Raw genomic sequence first — 18,739 nt, forward strand, 5'->3', positions numbered from 1 at the left:
CTGCAGAAAATGCGTTTTCACAAAACAGGACATCTCCAACCGGAAAGTTTCCAGCAGGGTTATCACGAGGATTCAGAAATTATTATACTTATTAGGTATCTAATGAGAAAAACACAAACCATGGCTTTCTTCAAGTTATTATGTTTACATTTATGAGCATTGATTCCCTTCTTCATTTGTTACTAAAAGGTAAAGTAAATGAAAATGAAAATAATCTGCTTTTAACTACACTGACATGCTTTTTAAGTTTTACAGTTTTTTAAAAGACACAGAGCGACTCGAAAGACAAAGGATTCATATGCAAAAGAGAGATGACTGCTTGGAGAGATGATTGTAAATTTATAGAGTTTTCTTAATTGCTATTCGAATATCACCAAGGGAGATGAGTAGGAATTTATATTTGCAGTGTGTGTAACCCACGGGTTTTACAAGAAATACATGCAAAAAATCGGAGGTGATGAAGATCCTGTTGTAGTGTGATTACAACTGGTAGACAACCTCATACGAATCAGAGCGAAGAACCAGCAGTCCTCTTCAAAAGAATTCAAAAGTAAAAGGGAAGATAATGAACACAGAAATATTTTCATCCCATTTTAATCTTTTTCCTTTTAACTATAATAAAGATAACGTCACAGACATGTTCTTATACATTATATCCTATATTATTTGAGATGACAATTCAAGAGTCTCTGAGTTGGTGCAAGAATTAATATGGATGACGCTTAGTAAGATATACAGCATACGCTTGTATTACAATTCTTAAACGTGGCAAGCTAATGAGGAATAAGTTGATTAAACATGAATATCAACAGTCTCGTTTAAAGTCATCATTTCGTAAGTTCTATAATGGTCGATACAATGACCTTGTCAGCAAAAACAATTTTTCATTAAGTCAAATGCTGACTGACTTTTTCATACTAGTTTTTAGATCATTATTTACACACTGAATTGTCGACGGATTTTTCCGTTATTTCCCGATCATGAAAAGGAGCACACGGCGGGTGTGTCCAGCAGGGGATGCTCACTCCTCATTGGCACCTGATCCCACCTCTGATGTTTTAGAGGCCTATGTTTGCTCTGCTCCTGATCTGTATTGTTCGAATGGACTTTTGAGCTTGAATACTGTTCGTTATCCCCGTATATTTCACTTTGGGAAGGGGATTAAAACACACAAAAGTTAGATAAAAAGTATTTAATTGATTAATCAGAACCACCTATGAGAAAATCTTTCGACTGTATGTATCTGTATACAGAGACTGTGTTGTCCCACCACGACCCGACCCAGAGAAGGTGAGTTTTATCATCATAGCATAACCCTCCTGGTCTGTTTATCTCATTTTGTTGTGTCAGTAGCAGTGACAGAAAGTAACCGTCTTTGTCAATCATTTGTACGGTTTTCGAGTATCCATCACACACTAGGATGTTTGATAGCGCATCTGTACAGATTCCAAATGGTACTAAGAATCCTTGAATTGATGGGGACCCTCTGTAGGAGAAGCGATATCTTCCTCCACAGTCTGTTACGACTACCATACGGCGGAACATATCAGATACAATAACATCTCCATTCCGGTTTTCAGTGATGTATATGGGATCGGTATACAGATTCTCGCCCGTGTTGTTACGCTGAATGACGTGGAGCTGTTGTCCATCACTGTTGTATCGGGTTATGTTGGCCTCTGTATACCTACGTTTTCTTTTATGATAACAAATTGTAGCAACAAGTAGATCTCCATTAGATGAGGAAGAGAAGACACAGCGCGGCGTCCATGGGTCTTTAATCTTTATTAATGGAGATTTTGTTTTGTTCTTTGCAGACAGTACAACTAGATCAGAATTTTTATCTATATAAATTAAATCACCGTTTCTTGTCACTGTGTGTATGCCATACGGACTGGATATGTCTGTCAGACGAGAAAGGGCTCCGCCTGTTCTATTGGTCAAGATAAGATTTTTATTATCATTGACCCAGGCCCGGTCTGGCATGACACAGGAAATGTGACTTGCAGCACCTCTCAAATCAGTCACGGTAAATAATTTCTGTAATACGGCGGTAGACATCACTCTCAACAGCTCCTCATTTCCTACTTTTCTTTCTCCTGTCTCTTTGATGTGAATTTTTCCAAGCAACTCTGAAAGGTCCTCCATGATTATTTCCTCAGTAAGAGAGAGTTTTAAAGTACCGGGAATACTCTTTATCTTGGGAACAGGGACTTTCTTTAGGAAAAAGAGGAATTGAACTGGTCTGTTTTCTGACTTTTCATATCTTTGTATATATTTATGTATGTATGTGACATTTCTTCTTTGCTGTAACTGCGAGTCAAAATAGAGATTTGAGCCACTTACATCCTTAAGAACTGTACACGTTTCTATTTGACTTTTCAGGTTCTTTACTTTGGAATTCATCTCCAATTGGAGTCTGTATATTTTTGTATTACAACTTTTAAAGTCAGATTTGATCTGTGCCAGGATAGCACGATTGTAAGAAAGAATCTCACTTCTAATGAGAATAATTCTTTCTCTGTTCTGTTGTATAAATGTCTTGAAGGTATTCACCAAATCCCTTTTTTCATGATTCCGGTGATTTTTACACTTGACACAGACCGGGCGCCGACATGTCTGGCACCAATATTTATATTTCCTGCCTGGATTCTCCTCACATGACTCTGGTATCATACGGTCGCCATACCTTAAACAGCCAATCGCTACATCGTGGTGTTTGGTGTCTAGGTTTATCACATGTCCCTCCTTACAAGGAATACGGAAGTTTTTATCACAGGTGTGGCAATAGAATTCCGAGTCTTCCAAACATTGAGAACACCGTTGTGTTGTGAGGCATGCTCCCATGATGCTATATTCTAATGAGCGTCTTATTCTCTTCCTTCTAAATTACCCTCTTTGATTGTCTTGTCATCTGTGGTAAATCTAGAAATAAAAATGTTCAAGCTCTATTTCTGGGCACATTTTCATGCATCTCAGGAGACAGAACCTTTTTGAATTGTAGAATTGAAAATAGAACAAATTTTAGCTCACCAAAGTTTCTGTTGAAGTAGATGTATTCAGTTAATATGATACTTACATGGATACATATTGCGCCTCCTTATTAGTAGACCTATTTTTGTATTCATATGAAGCAGAATTTATTCAAAAACTTCTACCTGATAATGAAAACACTTGCTGTGGCCTTCAACTCGACATTCAGATATATCGACGACGTATTATCAATTAACAATAGTTACTTTCATTCATATATCAACTCGATATATCTCAGTGAGCTTGAAATAAAAGATACCACGGAGTCTGACACATCTGTTTCATATTTGGATGTTTTACTAGAAAAAGACTGTAATGGTAATATAACAACAAAGCTTTATTATAAACGTGATGACTTCAATTTTTCAATCGTCAACTTCCCTTACTTATATAGCAATATACCCTTATCACCTGCATATAGGGTTTTTGTCTCCCAGTTGATTCGATAAGCAAGAGCATGCTCTACGTATGAACAATTTCTAAAACGAGGAAAGCTTTTGACAAAGAAGTTGATGAAACAAGGATATCAAAAGTCTCGTTTGAAGTCATCATTTTGCAAGTTTTATGGTCGATACAATGACCTTGTCAGCAAATACAACCAATCATTCAGTCAAATGCTGACTGACGTTTTTCATACTAATTCTTAGGCCATTATTTACACACTGAACTGTCTCTACGGATTTAACCGTTTTTTCCCGATCATGACAAGGTGCACACGTCGGGTGTGACCGGTCGACAGAGAATGCTCACTACTCCATGGCACCTGATCCCACCCCAGATGATTTTGGAGGTCTGTGTTTGCTCTGCTCCCCATTTGTATCGTTTAAATTGACTATGAGCTTAAATACTGTTCGTTAACTCCATATTTCACAGAATAATTAAATGTGTAACGATAGATATTTACACAATATATTTTCAAACACAATAGCACTCATACACAGTAAATGCTAAAACATATGGAAATCAATCAATTAATCATTTTATAAGTGTATATTAATCAAGTGCTTCATTGTTTCTCTTTTATATCTTAATTAGCAACCGAAATAATACCTTTCTTTATTCGGTGATGTCAATGATTTAATATAACCCTAAACATAGCCTAGGTAGATATATATATATATATATATATATATATATATATATATATATATATATATATATATATATATATATATATATATATATATATATATATATATATATATATATATATATATATATATATATATATATATATATATATTAATTAATTAATTTACTTCACTTAATAATCGCTGAAAGCTGAAAAGGTGTTGTACTTACTCAATATAATCGTGAAACGCATGAAAAGATAAGGAAGTTTTAATAATGTCCCCCAAAACAGTATGAACTGTCAATTTTGAGTTCATTTTATGACGAACTTAAAGTAGAAACTGTGAGAGGTACTTCCCATTCATTGAATGCATTTTTGAAACAGATTAACAAACACCACATCGGAGGAATGTTCCTCTTGTAATGTTACCTTCATCTAATCACACCTGACTCTTTAGGCATTTGTAGTACGTTCCTTTCTCAAACAGACATATATCTGTTGGTATGTTAACGAATCAAAATAAAAGTAATGCAAGTGCACGCAATACTACGATACTACGCCTGTCTAGAAAACCCATCATCATACTTTACTTTAATTAGGCCATTATAAATTTACTGAAGACACATTAATTAAACCAAACCTTAAGAAAATATTATGTACAAATAGTCGAGAGTTGATTACGAAGTATACATAGCAATTAGAGAATCTGAGCAAATAACAAGGGTCTGTTTAAGAAATAGTAGTAAAAACTATGAACCTAAAACAAAACCCTTTCCTTAAAAAAAGTTAATTTTTTGAAGCAAAAAGATTTACAACCAAATTTTTATTTTATTAATCCAACTAAATAATCTTCTTATAATTATTCAGTTGAAAATGTCCAGTATTTCTGCAATGACATGTGCGATGAAAACTTCATTTCTTAAATATTTTTTTTTTTAAATGAATCGATTTATTGACTGATTGATTCCATGTTGTTTTGCATCCCATTCGAGAATTTTTCACTCATATAGAGACGTCACCATATACCGGTGAAGGGCTTCAAATTTAGACCTCTACACGGCACTCAGGGCCATTGAGCAGTGAGGGTTCTTTATCATACCAACGCCTACCGTGACAAGGAACCTCGGTTTTTGAGGTCTCATCCAAAGACCCGTGACTTTCACTTCTAGTACAGGGCGCATGGCGAAGGAACAGTCAATACCTATGTTTAAGTCTTAGGTTTGACTCGGCGCGGCGAACGAGAATCGAACCCGAGCCTCCCGATCACGAAGCTCTCAATATAAAGGTTTATCTTTCAATCAAAGTTTTGTGACATAAACGTTTTGTATTGAAAACGAAATGTTCCGGTTTGAGACTCTTTAATCTAAGACCAACGTTAACTCAGTGAGGATTTATTAAACTCATAAAAAATAAGTAGTTTTTTTTTTAAAGTTAACGTTTACTGATCGTGCGGAAAATAAACTCTTAGTACAATTAAACAAAATAAAATGATTATTAATGGTTTTGACTGCCAGTTGTTAATAGATTGGTGTGAGGTAGATGTCCAAGAAGATTATGAAGTTAAAGTCCATGTCTCAAATTGGGATAAAATTAAATCAGCAGTGGTCAAGATTAGAATCGTAAGAGCAAAGCTTAAATATGGATGATTTTTACGGTCTCTGATTAATAATGTATAAAAATTAATTTTTGATATTTTCAATTGCGCAGAGGAATCAATATGTTACAATCACAAAAACATATTTCGAATTAAAGATACAAATAATGAAATTATTAATGAACACATTCGATTGGAGGAAACTTTACCTTAAAGTTATTTCAGGCTTTCATACAGGGAAGGATCTGAATTGGAATCTCAATGAGAGATTTTAACAATCCTCTTCAAACTTTTATTCCGAGGAAACAATCTATATAATTATCATAAGAGCTAAACAGATCACAAATTAAAAAAATAATTATTCCTAGGAAATTATTTTCCTTTATATCTAGCAGAAATAGTAAAAACATTGACATTATTTTGATTTTAACAATTTGTTTTTTCAACAGAGCGGCCAGAAAGACACAAGATTTAGATGCAAAAGTACAGCACGGAGACAAACAGTGAAAAATGCGAGGAGAGATGATTGTAAATTCATAAAGATTTCTTTTATTGTTTCCAGATATCAACAACAGAGATAGGTTGGAATTTATATTTCAAATTATTTTAACCCGGTTTTTACAATAAACAACCTACAGCAAGCCAAAAGTGATGAAAATCTTTTAACATGATACTTTTATGAAATGCTTTTTATTTTGAACCATTAAAAAATTGAAATGCGGTATCTGAAGTATCTAATTCGGTTGATTAGATTATGTCAGTTTTATTTTTTCGTTGTTTTTTCTCTTTTGCACAACATGGTTTCCGCACTTTTTATCCATAGTCGCTTATAACTGTGGTAGTTCACCCAATCAAAAATGTCCAGTAGTAAACAACTATAATACTATAATGCTACAAATATATTATGAGTGATTTTTTTTTAATCACAATTCGTCACATTTAATTTAAATGAAGAAGATATTTTAACTTTGACCATTGGTATAATTGCAAGCTACAAATTTTCACATTGATTATTTTTGGTAAAATATAGACATAATAACTGAAAATTAACAAATTCCTATTTTTGCAGCTTTCTTCTCCATAACAAAGATGAGCAGTTTTCTGGGAACTGTTTAAAATGTAAAAGTCCAGCAGAATAATAGTTCGGTAGGCAGGACTCGTAGCTAAAGTTCAGGGGGCCCAGATTTTTATTCTGATCTCCTAGGTTACATATTCTCCCTCTGAGTTGCAAATGAAATTCCCCCAGGGCAAAAAATCTGGTGTTTTTGTCTTTGGGCTGAAGACATCACAGGTAATTTATTAAGGTAAGAAACTTTTCGCCTCGTATCTCATAGCATGCTTTAAATTTGACAAATGTCCTTAATCGACATCGTAAAGGTGATCTCAACATTTTTGGAGTGTGTTGTTTTCAAAATAATTTTTTTAATAAATTCCATGACTGATAAAGGTAAAAATAGTGTATATGATATAAACTTTTTTTGTAGGAAACTGATTCCTTTAAACCATTTATTTCAATTGAAAATGTTTGAAAATTAAGTTTAAGGATAATTTCAGTAGAACATCTACCCTACTCCACGGGATACCAAATATAAGTTTTTTCCTCCTTGAAAAAGCAATTATGCAGAGTTTATACAGGGACCTGGGATAGAACAATGTATTATTGATTTTTTCTCACTAATTTTATAATTAGCAGTTTGAGGGGATATAGAAAAGCGCATGTATGTGTGGGTGGGTAAGTTTGTGGGTAAGATTGTCCTTGTGTGTGTAACGGAAGTTTTTCCTTGTGTGCTTAACGAAAGTGACATAATTTGCATCGAGACCGATGTCGAATGCTGCCTTAATTTATTGATATGCGAAGGGATGTTGTTCACAAATTCATTGATGAAATTTGTAGATTTTAAATTGCTATATTATTGAACAGAATTTTCGCTTATATCACTTGTAAAATTTATATTTTATGCCTTATTTTGCATGACACACTGTTATATACAAGGATAGGAACCAGTAAGTTGTTTTTCCAATCCTTTTGATTCATAACATTTGATTGATTGATTGTATGTTGTTTTACGTCCCATTCGATAATTCCTCACTCATATAGAGACGTCACCATATACCGGTGAAGGGCTTCAAATTTTGACCTTTACTCGGCACTCAGGGCCGTTAAGCATTGAGGGCTCTTTATCGTGCCAAAGCCTTTCCTGACACGAGGCCTCGGTTTTTAAGGTCTCATCCGAAGGACCCGCAACTTTCACTTCAAAGTGCCGAGCGCATGGCGAAGGAACAGTTGCTACCCTTTTTTATCGACTTAGGTCAGTCGCGGCCGAGATTCGAACTCACGACCTCCCGTTCACGGAGCGAGCGCTCTACCGACAGAGCTACCGTGAACGGGTTCGATTCATTCAATAAAATATGTTCAAAACAAACAAGGGATGCTCGGTTTTGCGGTGCCCTTCTTTTATCTACTATTCAATAAAAAACAAAAATAAATAGTGTTTTTTTTTTATTTCAAAGACAGGATAAAAGTGAGTCGGACTCTAAACCCCCTGATCTTTTTATTACTGGTCCGATTTTCGATTTTTGTGACTACTAACAATGTTTTGATGATACATGTTTATGTTTTAATAACAGAAAACTTACTGATATTTCAATTTAAAAGGGAGTTAGAAGATATTTCTAAAGTAGTGCCATGGATAGACTAATTATTCATTGAATTAATCCACCATAGAATCGATTTATTCATAGAAACCGCCATGGATAGAAAGAGATTTTGCCATAAGGGTTTCGGGTAGATTTTTTGATGGAATAGTCCTGAAGTACAAAATATAAATTACCAGGTATAACATAAATCCTGGCTGTTGTGTTATACTTGTATAAACATGGTTACAGAAATTTACTATATGGTTAAAGGATCTCCTACATGTATTTGATTTTTTTCACTTTGCTAGTGGCTAATTCGACAACAAAGAGGTTGTCTCCAGCGTCTACACATAAACCACACGGATAAGCTAAGTAAATGTTATCAATGTAACAGAGGAATTTTCCGTCCTCATCTAGGATGTGGATACATTTGTTGTTACCGTCTGATATCAGGATCTGACTCTGGCTGTCTGTTGCAATGCCAACTAGATCAAATGGTCCCGTGAATAAAGAGGCATGACCAATGTATCTAAACCGGAGTTGTCCATCCAGATTAACTACGACTACAGCGCATAGTCCATAGTCAGCCGTGCAAATATCTAGATTCCTATTCTCACTGATGTATTTACATTCACTGAATGAATACAGAGGATGACCTTTATTGTCAAACTGAATAGTTTGTTTCTCCGTGGAGCCAGAGTAACGGACAATTTTTGATTGTGTATAACCATCATTGTTCATGGAAACCAAGAGATCACCAGATGAGGTAGAACAGAGATTGTAAGGTATCCACTCCTGTAGTCTGATTACGTCTTGTATCTGATCATTCTCCACTATATTTACAGTTCTTGTACCAGAATCAGTGTAAACAAGATGTCCACTTCTTGTCACTGCTATGTCATTTGGTCTTTTCCCTGATTTGGTTTGGATTGACTTCAATAGTTTACTCTGGAGGTTGTAGAGATTAATGATATTTTCATCTCCACATATCCAAATTTCTTCATCATTGAGGCAGGTAACACTGTATAGCATGTTTCTAAGCCTCGTCTCTATGGTAGTGAGGAGTTCTGGTCTATCAAGAAGTGGTTTACCGGAGGGAGGATATAATATATCTTCTGATGTATCCAATGTGTAACCATCTTCATCTGATGTAGTGGATAATGCTGACAGAGAACCAAACATTTGATTCAGCCTTTCTATGTTTATCGGACGAGGAGAGAAAGTAAGTAACGGGACATTGACTTTAGGAGGTGTAATTTTGAACTCAGAAGTCCTAGATTTGTATGAACAGGTTAAAGAGACATCATTGGAGTCCAGTATTTTCTTCAGTTCAAGAATACTCTGTCTTAGTTCAGAAAGTTTCTCCTTGATTTCAGTTTCCTGTTTATTAATAGCAGCCAGATGTTTAGTTTTCATAGCATCAATTTCAGATTTTTGTTTGTTGACAATGATGTTTATTTCTCCATGCCAGTCTTCTCCTTGTTTGGTGACAGCTGATGTCAGTTTCTCGTAGTGTTCTTCCAAGGTTTCTTTTTCAGACTTTATATCTGATACAATTTCTTCATATGCAGGATAAATTTCTTTCTCTAGTTCTCTGAGATCTTTTTCTAAATCTTTTGTTTTCAACCTTAGCTTTTTCTGAGCGTCAGTTATATTATGTCCTTTGTGTACACTAGAGAAGATGCATGTTGAACAGACAGGAATGTCACACTCCTCACAGTGAAGGTCACAATGTTTCTGTGTGTGGTTTAGACATTTTGGGTAGGAAGGATAAGAAGTTTGATGTTTATATGGTATAACCTTGTGTCTTTGGGATGAGTCTGAGAGATGATTCCCTACACAAGCCTTACACAGGCTAATCTGACAAAGTTCACAATGACTCTGTAATGCAGCTGTTTGACACAGTTCACAGAGGAGGATGCCTTGGCCACTGTTCTGAGGGTCCATTCTCGGTATATTTGTCACATCACGAAGGTGGTGCTGTAAAAGAAATTATGGAGTATTATTTTTGCCATAGATCGGAACTTATACATGCAATGTAGATAGATAACAGAAGGCCACCCAATCTTTGTACAAATTTTACGGGTGCTATTGCCATCGAAGCCCTACTTCCTATTCCAATCTGAAGACAGAAACTCACTGTACTAACTTCACTTATAAGAAATTAAATGAGGAAACCTTAAGAAGGAGTTCGGTCTTAGAGGAAACTGGGTACTCCGTATTTAGTACCTGGGAGCACGAATTCGATCAGCAAGTGCAAAGATATGTCTCTCTACAGAATTTCGTTTGACACCTGAATCCCCTGATCCCCCGCGAAGCCTGTACTAATGCTTCACACTTGCACTGTGAGGAAGGAGTCATGCAATACGTGAACGTCTGTTCCTTATATCCTATTATGTAGGCACTGAACGCTCTACAAGAATTATTAAATTCAATACTCCTTGATGAGGGATTAAGGCGGGGCTCTAATAATTACATAATGAAATTACATCAGTTCTTCTCTTCCCTTTATATTTAGCCGATAAACTACTAAAAGTAAGCGCATTGATATGATCAGCAAGAGTGCTTCTATCAAAAAGTGTGAAATTCCTGGCCCTTGGGTTAGGAATTCTGGTGTTAAGGAGGGGATGTTTTGGTCATATATATTGAAAATGCAATAATGTTTTGAAAATCTTCTCCGCTCCTGCAATTTATGTCTAGATCACACACGCTTTTTTAATAACAGTTGTAAATTTTACATGTATGTAAAGTTTACTCTTGGTTTGCAAAGGTAATATTTTAGATGCGTTCACATGCACTCTCAAAATGTATGCAAATCAGAATAAAGCTAGCAATTCCAAAGTTTTAGCAGATACTTGTATAGGCTTACTATATGGTCTTTAACTTTATGTTATTTTCATGCACTAAGAGCATTGTAGTTACGTGTTTTAATGCCACTGAACAATTGACTTAATTAACAACAGAAAATAAATATTCTTTTTAATATAAAAAAATTTTTCACTTTTATTGAAATCGATAATGCTATATATATAGATAGACAATTTCATTATTACTATACGTGTGTAAATTTTGCTACGTGTTCACTTGAATGAAAATACATCAGGAGTTAAGGATGATATGCCACATTTGCGAAAAAATAAACTTTCAAAACGAGCATTTTTCTTTCAATTGAAGGAATGGTCAACATCCTATCTTCAACTTTGTAGATCTGTAATTTACGAAAGAACATAAAATAAAAGTATGCATTGATGAAGTTCGAATGTGTTTTCATAGACGGGGTCATCACGATTTCCTGTATCTCCGTACAATAATGAAGACGCCCTCAAATTTTATGATAGTCAGCGCATGTTTGTCCATTGTTCTCCGTTTAACAATAGTTGTATATTTGCATTAATAAAGTTGAGTTAAAAGGAGATTAGTGAACAAACATGGACTCATTGTTAAAAAAAACGAAAACACTGCTTTTTCTTACATTTGAATATTATAATTTAGCATTTAATTTCTTACCTCAGGTAACCTTGTGAATACTAAATTCTGTCACGTGGCTTGTAGGTTAGGACCTTGTTTTAATACTAAACTGAGTCCGTCTACCTTATCAATACAAAGGGCTCACAGGCGGGTGTGACCGATTGTCAGGGCAACCTTACTTCCCCCTAGACACCTGATCCCATATCTAGAGATTTTCAGGTGTCCGTGTTCTTTGACCTGTTTACAGATTTATATTGTTTGAAGTTTTTTTTTTTAGATCGATCACCTATTTCATCAGTACTGGATTCTAAAAAATCTTACATTCAGAGATATGTTGCAGGGTCCGATAAATGTTCAACCAAGTCCATATCCTTAATCCTAACCAAACTGCTAAAATGTTCAAACATCAATAGCATCAAAAACGCTTTATATAACCATTCGTCATATTAGATTAAAGTGCAGGATTTTTAGCATCATAGACAACTACTTCCTCACTAAAAATGTAAATTTTCCAATCTTGTGTTTTTTTTTTCCTCTACAAAATTACATACAAGTATAGTCGACATGTTTTAAAGGGCCGTCTTAGGGAAGTTTAAAAGTGGTCAATTAAGTCAGATGGCCTCTAACTTCCCTTTGTCCCTTGAAAAAGTCAATCAATTCTATCAATATACTAACCAAATATCATTGAAGTTAAATTTAACAAAAATCACAGAATAAAATAAGACAAGTCTTACTAACAGCTTATCATGTGAAAGCATATTAAATCATATGCATTTATCACGTTTATTTTAGGAATGACTCTAATTCTTGGCCAAATTATTCGAGTATAACCTGGTTTGGGTCAGTTTACGCTTTATAATCCGCGAAGCGGATTATAAAACAGCGTAAACTGACCCAAACCAGGTTATACTCGAATAATTTGGCCAAGAATTAGAGTCATTCCTTATAATTTAATTCTAAAATCATTAAACAACTGTGGGTGTAAAATTTCGTTGCTTTTTATTAGTTCAAATTTGCCGCTCAATAATACAACCCCTAGTAACGGAAGTGATGGGAAGCAAGGGGAGGTAAAAACTGATACGTAGTCCTAGCAGCCATGTTTTTTGTTTACATGTGGTAAGATCCGAGGTACTGTTTGAAGCTAAAGGTACATTTATTAAATCTGGAATTTTCCATGAATCCCGAGGACTGGGAATGAGAGGATTGCATGGATACAGACGATTCAGCTGGTTGTCAGGGGGGTGTGCCCCCATACCAAACCAGGTTATACAGAAATAATTTGTGTTCCTTTTTGGATATTTACCAATCAGAGGCTAGAATACAAACAAAATTAAATTATTACTACATAGAAGCAACAATTTTAATCTTTCTCAAATTATTCCATTACGGTTTTGCGCTTGTTTCCGTGGACAGATGTCAGTTTAAAAATCACATACAATCATCAGAGAGAACTTGGAGCTTAACAAACTCTTGTAATTGGCAAGATACAAAGTAAACATTACTTATATGTGTGTCTGACTAATTTCCTTTCTTAAATTGACATTGTAATTCTACTGTAAGACACTTTGTTTTGAAAACAAATCTAATTGTATCTTATTTGTTTAATTCTGTTTTATATGATTAGGGTAGACCGTAGGATCGAAGTTTTTAATTATCCAAGCCAATAACAAAAAGTTAATAATCATCACAGTTGATTAAACAATTTCAAGTGATAGAACAGCCGCCGGTATTGGACGAAAGAGCTGCATTTAACAGTGTTAATAATTTTGTGTAAAGATTTGAGTAGCCACGCGCCGCTTCCACGATTTGCCGTTTATTCCAGTTCAAATACATGTATAAAGGATAAATACAGAGGAATTAAAACTTGCCTGTGGTCGAGAGTGTTCGTTGATTTCAGGTGGTCTCTTAAACAGTTCTGACTTTACTCTGAAATTGATACTAAAAAGATGCTGAGTTACTCGTTGACAATCGCTGTGTATTCTTAAGAGACCATGACTTTCAACAAACAATAAACAAAAAAAAATCGCTTGACTGTGATTGTGCACATTCATTGACCGACCTGTTTTTTGTTGTTTTTTTTTTTCATATATATATTCTTAGATTCAGAATTTATTTAAGAAAAAAACCTCTCCCTCTCCATTAGAAGAAGAAAAATCTGTTTCAACTCAACATCTAGATATATTGACGACGTTTTATCAATTTACAATAGTTACTATCATTTATATTTTTGCTCGATATATCTCAATGCTTACTTAAAAGGGGGGTCTATGATGTAACTTTAATGCTATTTCAAGAATTTTGTTAAATATAAGTTAAATTTGGGCTATTTTTCTTTCGATTTTTACAATACATTTCTCCGTTTTTCACAATAGACTCCAAAATTTTTTAATCTAAAAAGTAATTCAGGATCAACCAAAATTATCTCGACGTACAAAATAACTGTACGTTTACACTGTATCGAATCTTTGGTTCCATATTTTTCAGTACTATCACTTTGTAATTTTTTCATTTACCAGAGAGAGGTAAATGCAAAATTTACAACATGATATTATGCATTTACCTGGTAAATTCAAAATTTACAACTTGATTGCATTGTATATTCTTTGAAAAAGGAAATTGAAAACTTTGTTTTAGAAAACCTTCTGACACAAAAATGTTTCTATTTTCCTAACTAAATGTTTTTGTACGGAATTTAAACTGTATTTTTAATAAAGAAATTATTAAAAATTAAGTCCTATATAAACCAGTCCTTAAATAAGTTTCCCTTTTTTTGTTGAGCAGTCCAAAATCTATTTTGTTGAAGTAGCTGGTGAGATGCTGAAATCTTATGACATTTTTAATTTTGCATTAAAGCTAAGATACGAGTCAACAGGTTGTGTCTAATTTCCATTCATTGGTGTCCGACAGTGGCTGAGTTTATACCGCATTGCAGGTATATAAAATTTACACCGCATTAAATTTTTACTTAAACAGGAACAAAGCAAATACTAAACCAAAGTCATCCAAAGATTTGTATTAAACTGATTGTTATAGGTATAATAAACATTTTCCCATCGTCCCAAGCCACTGTCCGGAGTCCGCATATAGCCACCCTCCCTCCCCCGAATGGAAAAGGATTTCTCCGAACCCCGGTCCAAACTATTGCCTAACGGCCTTAGACAAACCGTTTGGTTCTTCGGTTTGACAAAATGGTTTCTGGCCCTCGAACCTAGACAATAATGTATAATACTGCCATTCAAAAAACGAATACAAAGGAAATTTCTCAATCTTTCATTTATCTGTCTGAAAACAAAATAAAAACAGTTACTCTTTAGGTACTTGTGGAACATTCCAAATATCTTATTAGATTCCTTAATTTCCACAAGTTCAAGAAAATTCTGATATTTTTGTATTTAAGAATAATACATACACATGGAAATCATCATATAGATATACTTATCTCCCTTTCTGTAAGCACGTATCAAAATAAGAAAATCAGCTTTTTTTCTTTAGAATCTTAAATAATTTTCATAGAAAGTTTGACTATTTTTTATTTAAAAATATGGATACATTACCCAATCAGTGGTCTAAACACAATGGCTCATCTTCGAATCAAAATGGTGACATTAACGTATTGTAGGGAATAAAATACTCCGGTTTGAGACTCTTAAATTTAAAGGCAACTTCAATTGAATTAGGACCTATTGAACTCATTAGAAATTTTATAAATCTTTTTAGTTTATAGTTTCCCTGTTAATATTTAATGGTCAAACCGGAAAATAAAAGCTTTATCACATGCAGTTCAACAAAATGAAATGATTGTTCTGATTGTCTCAGAATGGGATGGAATTGAATCCAGCAGTGGTTCAAATGAGAATCGTAAGAGCAGAGCTTCAAAACAGCTAATTTTCGATTTTATGATAAGAAACTTTTTAAGTTGAACAAGCCTTTTGATCCACAAACTTTAATTGCATAGAGGAATCAATGTATTACATTCATAAAAATAAATATTTCAAAATAAAAGAAAAACGTAATGAAAGTACATATGAACAAATTCGATGCGAGAAAATTTTTACCTTAAAAGTTATCTGAAGCTCTGATACAGGGGAGGTTCTGAACTGGAATCTAGATGTGAGAGTTTAACAACCCTCTTCAATCAAATACGTCATGGAAACAATGTATATATATAATTATAAGGGCTAAATAGATCGCAAATTGAACATGAGTTGTGCTTGGAGAATTATTCTCCATAATATTTAGCAGAAACAATGTTCGCATAATTATTCTAAGCAATGAGCCGCTTCTCCATACATTTTAAAATCTAAGATTTCTGTATTGGGATTAAGGTTGTGTGGTTGGGCTAAGCTGATCATAAATCAGAAATGCATAACAATGCATATATATATATATATATATATATATATATATATATATATATATATATATATATATATATATATATATATATATATATATATATATATTCTTCTTTACATGTAGTGGACACATAAATATATTTATAGAATGCCTTTACCAGTGTTGTAATGCATGTGTCATTGTGAAAGGAAAACAGAATCAGAGTGTGTCTCATCAATTTATTGATTGATTGTTGTTGTTTTACGTCCCATTCGAGAATTTTTCCCTCATATAAAGACGTCAGTATATACTGCTGAAGGGCTTCAATTTTAGGCCTTTACCCGGAATTTAGGTACATTAAGCATTGAAAAATCTTTATCGTGCCAACGCCTACCTTGACATGTGACCTCGATTTTTAAGGTCTCGTCCGAAAGATCGCAACTTTCATTTCAAAGTGTTGAGAGCTCGGCGAAGAAGCAATTGCTACCTATATTGTATCGACTACACAGGGAAAAGTGGCTCGCATGATTTTCATGCGTTTGCCATTTCGCATGAAATTAATGCGAAAATCATACAAAAATAATGCGAAAAGTCCCACATGCGAATTTCATGCGATTTTCATGCGACTAAAATTTCACATGATATTCATGCGAATTCCACTTTGTCCGTTTTTCGTGTGAAAATCGTGCAATATTCACAAGAATATTATGCAATATTAATACCATATGAGGAAAAGCAATGAACAAAAAAATTTAACATTTCAATGTTTATTTAGATGCATCTATCACAGTGAGTGGTAAAAAATTGCCAGTCTCTGATGATCCTAATATCATATTGTTTGGATGCTCCTTATGAATCCATTTACATTAATGATGGCTGTGTTTAAAGGCAGTTTTTCAGTCTTTTTCAGTCTTTTGTCCTGACAAGCATTTCCTACAAAGAAATTAAATCATAAAATTTTTTATTATATTACTACCCATACTGATATTCCAATTGTTTCAGTCAAAGGGGCTAACTCCTATAATTACTGAATAGGATCTGTCATTACATACGATAAATTCCATGTTATCACCTGAAAGGTCCATGTTTTGTCAACTTGTTTATGTTAAACTGCACTGGTATTTCATGTTTTCAGCAAAACAGAAGACCCTGTGTTTTGTACATTAATAACTGCACAATAGAGGCATATGTCAGACATCAGAACATGTTATTGACCATGCAACTCTCTATATAAGTAGTGATTTCCCTAAGAACCAGCTACCGGCCAAATTAATCGCTTCAATTGATAAAAATGCCGCTTTGAAATAAAAAAAAAATAAAATAAAATTTAATTGTTAGGTCCACAGAGATTTGTCATAAACATCAACCCAAAGCTAGATACAATTGATCTCTAATACTTTACTTTGAAATAAAGGGAAATTACTGTATAAGGTTGTTGGAACCTATTGTCCAAATTAGATATAATAGTCCATTTTAGTTATGATATTCCAATTGGATTTATGAGTTTTACAGACATTATAATGCTGAAAAGATGGATATTTTTAATCTGCATAAAATAATTAGAATATATCAAATGCAACAGTTTAATTATTACAAGGAATTTTCTTCATTCATAACCCTCACATTTGTGAGATTAATCCACAAGAAAATTGGATCTTTTGTGGGACCTGCGTCCTAAAATATTTTGTGTGATACACTGTAAAAGTCGAGTTTACAAGTCTCTGCACATGTCAGAACAATATACACAATTAAAAATCACTTTTAATGTTAATTACTTACTCAAAACTTAGTAAAGCCTTGAAATAAATGTCGCTTAGCATAAAAAATGCATAACTTCATTATGACTTCGATGAAACGGAACCATTCGATTCACCTGGCCTTGTTACGTTGAACTGTTGAACCTGAAATGAAAACAGATCCGAATTTACTCTGAAAATTTTCGTTGCAAAATGAATAACAATAAGAATCTACATTTTAAACACAAAATATGACAAACAATTAACAGTACATACATATTTACCTTCGTTTCAAGGGATTAGAGCACATAAATCCCAAAGAAAACTCTGGAACAAGCCACAGGAGGGTACACTCTGTTTTTTTTCTGTAACAGGAAGTGCAAGTAGAATCTGGCTAATTCGGCCAGTCAGTTTCGAATTCATCACAGAATCGGGAAATATCTAAATAACTATAATTTTTGTTCTTTAAATCTTTATTTTGAAAATCTATTTCCGCGTCGAAGTCGGAACTCTGATGACTACGGGGTATACACTTATTTTACGAAACCAAAAGTAGTTTTTTTTTATGGAATGCCGTACGTCACATATTACGTCATGATGCGGCTGAGAAAGCAGACAAGAAAGAGCAGAGTAAATTCACATGCATATTTTCTGTAAGTTTGTCATATTTTTATCATCTCCTTTATCACCAGATGAATGTAATATAATTTATTGGCAATATACATGTATGCTGACAGCTTAAGGTCAAGATCTAGTAAATGAGTTTAGACTGTCTTTTTGGTGCTATATCCATTATGACGTCATAATTGATTTAAACTTAATTTTTCCCGTACTTTACGGCTATTATAGAATTATGTAGAAAAT

At 33.9% G+C, this 18,739-nt stretch overlaps 2 protein-coding genes across 2 annotated transcripts; both read right to left on the reverse strand.

The window, feature by feature from the left end:
- Positions 1 to 1,200: 1,200 nt before the first annotated feature.
- Positions 1,201 to 2,847, reverse strand: LOC133196891 (uncharacterized). Its single transcript, XM_061332739.1, has one exon. The coding sequence runs from the start codon at positions 2,845 to 2,847 to the stop codon at positions 1,201 to 1,203; it is 1,647 nt and encodes a 548-aa protein (XP_061188723.1).
- Positions 2,848 to 8,612: 5,765 nt separating this feature from the next.
- On the reverse strand, positions 8,613 to 10,283 carry LOC133196892 (uncharacterized). The gene has a single exon (XM_061332740.1). The coding sequence runs from the start codon at positions 10,281 to 10,283 to the stop codon at positions 8,613 to 8,615; it is 1,671 nt and encodes a 556-aa protein (XP_061188724.1).
- Positions 10,284 to 18,739: the final 8,456 nt, after the last annotated feature.

Source organism: Saccostrea echinata, unplaced genomic scaffold (assembly GCF_033153115.1).
Source record: "Saccostrea echinata isolate AGI-Se365-2 ecotype Australia unplaced genomic scaffold, CSIRO_AGI_Sech_v1 ptg000030l, whole genome shotgun sequence".
NCBI classification, from domain to species: Eukaryota; Metazoa; Mollusca; class Bivalvia; order Ostreida; family Ostreidae; genus Saccostrea; species Saccostrea echinata.